At 39.0% G+C, this 4,867-nt stretch overlaps 1 protein-coding gene across 1 annotated transcript in view; it reads right to left on the reverse strand.

The window, feature by feature from the left end:
* Positions 1-771: 771 nt before the first annotated feature.
* The window catches only part of LOC107595615 (SH3 domain-binding protein 5-like), a 9,350-nt gene continuing 5,254 nt past the window's right edge, over positions 772-4,867 (reverse strand). The window contains exons 5-7 of the mRNA XM_016286080.1: positions 3,184-3,398; positions 2,523-2,763; positions 772-1,999 (exon numbers count right to left, since the gene is read on the reverse strand). Coding sequence (XP_016141566.1) covers positions 1,617-1,999; positions 2,523-2,763; positions 3,184-3,398 — 839 coding nt within the window. The 3' untranslated portion in view covers positions 772-1,616. The remainder of the gene's footprint in view (positions 2,000-2,522; positions 2,764-3,183; positions 3,399-4,867) is intronic.

Consider the following 4,867-nt stretch of genomic DNA (forward strand, 5'->3'; position numbering starts at 1 on the left):
AGACAGCAATATTATTAAAAAAAATATTCCAGGTTACACACAAGTTAAGTTTGATCAACAGCGTCATATTATCCATCACCACAGAAAAGACTTTGAGTGAGGTTGAATTTCATTCTCCTAAACAATCCAAAAGTGTTTCAAGTTACACACTAACAATGGAAGCCTATCAGGGAAGTGTACAACTGTACCCATAGAGCTCCAATGTAAGAGCATGAGATGTGAGTTTGATCTTCAATGTTCAATCCATTTCTCACTTGTTTTCCCTCTGACTCGCATTGTGTGAAGTGTCTTTTCTGTCTTTTTTTCCCTGTTCCCTGACCGTTAGTGAAACCGTAACCAAGAAAAGACAGGATCAGAGCGTGAGAACTACAAATCCCTGCGGACTGACTAAAATACCACCTCAACCCCCCTCCTTATTGTTATTCATTAATTTGCCGAGAACATCTGAACCCCCTCCGCTACAGTGCAGTGTTATAATAATGTCACGTCAATCAGTGTAGGTGTGTTAATATTCTACCTCCTCTCGATTACTCAATTTCTTATGTCCAAAAATGGATTCATTAAAATATCTGAATCTTAGTCATCATCACCCCTGGAGGAGCTCTCTGCTCATCTGAAGCGTGTGGTAGCACTGTTAGTTAGGGGAGCCAGTTTCCACCATCCTCAGTAAAAAAAAAAAAAAAATTTATATATATATATATATTATCAAATTAACAAGACTATTGCAGTTTTATTTCTTACAATTATGACATAAAATAACAAAACTTGCAAATGTGACTCTCATAATTGCTTTAGGTCTGACAATGGGCCTCCATTCATGAAACATGAACAGGAAGAATTTGTTTGTTCATAAAGCCATTCTGACGTAAAACTTCGGAGTCACGTTATATGAAATTCCTAAACAAATTGTTCCTAAAACTAATTTCATATAAAAAAAATGAATTAGTTAACCAATTAATTAAATGTGAAAACAAATCTCATTAATAAACAAATATGATGCATAGCTGTAATTCAATTATGCTAACTGTGGATTGTTGAATTCATTTAATACTTGTTTAATTATCAACTTTGAGGTTTGAAGCGTTTGTGAATCTGAAGGACAGTTTTCTGGAAGGTCCACTTTATGTGCAAATTAATTCAGATTTACTCATATATTTACAAAACTTTAATGAACGATGCCCATCGTGACTTTGTTTCTCTTAACTGTGACAATATATTTTGATCTGAAATTACTTTTTTTTTTTCTCCCCCCACTCTCAAGTGGAAACGGGCTTCCACAGTTAGTGCTGTTAGTATGTTGATCTCCCGAAGAGTGTTAACTTTTTTGTTTGATCATCCCGACCAGCCCGAAACAGCAACACTGGCTCAACCAAAGGCATAAGTTTGGGGGTGGGATCATCTGTTTATTTAACCAATAGCAGAGTGTGTTTCGGGAAACCTGTATGTTTTTGCCACAAGGGGCGCTGAAATGACACACTTCACCTTTAAGCAAATGCAGAGTGTTTTCAGTCTGATTCATTTGTAGTCAGTTGAGAGTCTCGCCTGGAAGCCTGCAGGCAAGCTTTAGCCCTCCAAGATTGGGGTGGAGTAACAGGCAACTCTAATTTCCTGTTTCCTCACAAACTAATACTTCTGTGGTGCTGCTTCACAAAGCTCTCACGCTCTCTATCTCTCTGCTGTCTGTCCGCCCCTGAGGCACCTTTCTCTGCGTCCTGTCTCGAGAGGTTCGCCACCTCTCTCTCTACTATTCTATCGTCGACCCTAAATTCTCTCTCGCTCTCCGCCTCTTTCTCCTCACCTATTATACTTCCGACGTCACTAAGGTCGCCCAAGTGCTCCACAGAATCGAACTTCTCTAGGTCGGAGGCGATGGTTTGCAGGCTGATGACTGACATGGAGTCTGACCCCGCCTTCTCCGCCCTCTCTCTCCTGCCCCACCCCGCATCCCTGTGTTTCTCCACCCACTGCCTGGTTTTCTCTTGATCGGCCCAGTCATTATCTTCACCTTTAAGCAAATGCAGAGTGTTTTCAGTCTGATTCATTTGTAGTCAGTTGAGAGTCTCGCCTGGAAGCCTGCAGGCAAGCTTTAGCCCTCCAAGATTGGGGTGGAGTAACAGGCAACTCTAATTTCCTGTTTCCTCACAAACTAATACTTCTGTGGTGCTGCTTCACAAAGCTCTCACGCTCTCTATCTCTCTGCTGTCTGTCCGCCCCTGAGGCACCTTTCTCTGCGTCCTGTCTCGAGAGGTTCGCCACCTCTCTCTCTACTATTCTATCGTCGACCCTAAATCCTCTCTCGCTCTCCGCCTCTTTCTCCTCACCTATTATACTTCCGACGTCACTAAGGTCGCCCAAGTGCTCCACAGAATCGAACTTCTCTAGGTCGGAGGCGATGGTTTGCAGGCTGATGACTGACATGGAGTCGGACCCCGCCTTCTCCGCCCTCTCTCTCCTGCCCCACCCCGTATCCCTGTGTTTCTCCACCCACTGCCTGGTTTTCTCTTGATCAGCCCAGTCATTATCCATTAAAGGATTGGCCACCACCCCTGCATACGCCCCTGACTGGATTACACCCTCAGACTCCGCCCCCACCGGAGAGCTCCGCCCTCCACGGGCTCTGTTGCGCTCTCTGGCGGCACGAATGCGACCCCTTTGTGCATGGATCTGCTCGCTGATTTGCTCAAGGTTGCGGAGAGCGACAGAATATCGGGTCTTCACCTTCGCCACCCGTTCCTCCAGCTGGACGACTTTGGACTTGTGCTCCTGTTCATGAGTGGTGATAATCATAAAACAATGAATAAAAAGACCATTTGTCACGTTCATGCAACAAATATATTAATGACATTATAGCAATCACAGAAACAGAGAATCATCCAATCAGAAAAATATTTTAGAATATTTAGGGATGCACTAATATTGAAATTCAATCCAATTATTTTCCATGTAATGGCCAATAACCAATAATTGGCTGATGTTATAATTTATACTACAAAATGTAATAAACTAAAAAGTAAAAAAAAAAAAATAGTTTGAATGAATAGTTTGTATGCTACAAGTCCATTTTCTGTTCATTCTGTCCACCCATAGTTTGCATTTCATAGAGGATTTCATTTTGTTACTTTAATCGATACAGCCAGCAGACCTTGAATACCTTTACAGCAGAGGCCAGTCTCTGATGCATACCTCTAAGATGTGGTTGAACTGAGCCTTGAGCTCAAAATAAGGCTTGGACTTGATAATGACCCTCTTAAGAGCCTTCTGCAAAGTCTGCACACGCGCTTCTGCTTCCTGACAAAGCTGAGTGACATGTTGGTGCTCCCTCTCGCTCCTCAAACGCTCCTCTTCTGCCTCGTTCACCTGCAAACAGCACCATGTCAAATGTGATATCCTGTTCCGTTCTCAAAAGACATTTAATCAAATTTATTCTCATATCTTTCTGTATCATTCATACAAAGACATGACAAGTTGATATCGCATCAACCGTCAATAACGGAGTATTCTTAAGAGTTTGTATAAACCTAGATTGACGATAGCATTCAGGAATGTTAAAGATGCAGTACTTTTGTAAAATCAAGCTGATACTAAAGGTTAAAGAAAATTCAATAATATCAATTGGTCTACAGTGTAGCTGTTCAATATATTTCTGAATGTTTACTTTGCCGTTTCTGAAACTTTTACAGTTAACTTTATTCTTTTTAGTTGTTATATCACTGGTAATTTGTTTCTTTATTCTATATTTTATTGCTGACTTTTTACTAAAATGGTTGAGTAAACTGAATTTTTTTTTTTTTGCTTTAAGTTAACATGAATTGTGAAGTAAGAAAGGTTACTGAAAAAGAAAAAAAAGCAAGACTTTTGTTATTTATCTGGGAATTGAATAAATTGTTAAAAGTGGGCATTACAAAACAGAATGGAGCCAGACTGAATGTGAGTTTGCTGGCTATCCAGAAAACCATTCGGCCTGAGTGACATCAGGAGAAAAGTCACTGCAGAGAAAGTTATTACATCTGGATTAAAGATAACAAAGACAATTTTATTCTTTGGAATAACATGCACCGATAAATCATCCACAGTAAGACCAGGCACATCCAATGTTTTTGTTCTGTTGTAATTTGTTTCTTTGATATTTGTATTACCATTTAGTCAGTAATAAAACGTTCTGTTGTAATTTGTTTCTTGGATATTTTTTTTTTATTACTGACTGTTTAGTCAAATGATTAATTAAAAAACGAAGCATTGTTTACTTAATTTGTATCTTTGTTCTATTGTTGCTATTCTATTGCATGTAATTTGTTAATGTATCATTTTTTTTATTGCTGACTAGTTACTTGAATGATTAATTTGAAAACTTCAAGCACTGTAATTTGTATTTTTGTTCTATTCCGTGTTATTTTTCTGTACTTTATTACTCCCTGCTCACTTGAATGATTCATTTATAAACCTGAATCCGTGTTTACTTCATTTGTAACTTTGTTCTGTAACGAATCAGCTCATGGGAAATATGAATAATTAACCATAACTAGTTATGATTAATTATGAATATTTTAGATCCGCTGTAGATATTTAGCTGACCTCTCAGGGTCAACTGTCTTGTCAATTCTAAGAACGTTAATTTCCTGGTTAAGGGAAATAACTTTCTTACTGTACAATTCTACAAAAGCTTGTAGCGTAAATCTGCATGATTAGTGACTCCGGTTATGAGCAAACAATGAACACGTCAAGTGTGATACAAGTAAGGTTTTATTAACTACATAAACACTTAAACTAGTCTAACATACTACATAAACACATAAACTGGTCTAACATCCTACATACACACATAAGCTGGTCTAACATACACATACACACACACATACATACACACACA

The sequence above is a fragment of the Sinocyclocheilus grahami genome, unplaced genomic scaffold, assembly GCF_001515645.1.
Source record: "Sinocyclocheilus grahami isolate Dianchi unplaced genomic scaffold, SAMN03320097.WGS_v1.1 scaffold205.1, whole genome shotgun sequence".
NCBI lineage: Eukaryota > Metazoa > Chordata > Actinopteri > Cypriniformes > Cyprinidae > Sinocyclocheilus > Sinocyclocheilus grahami.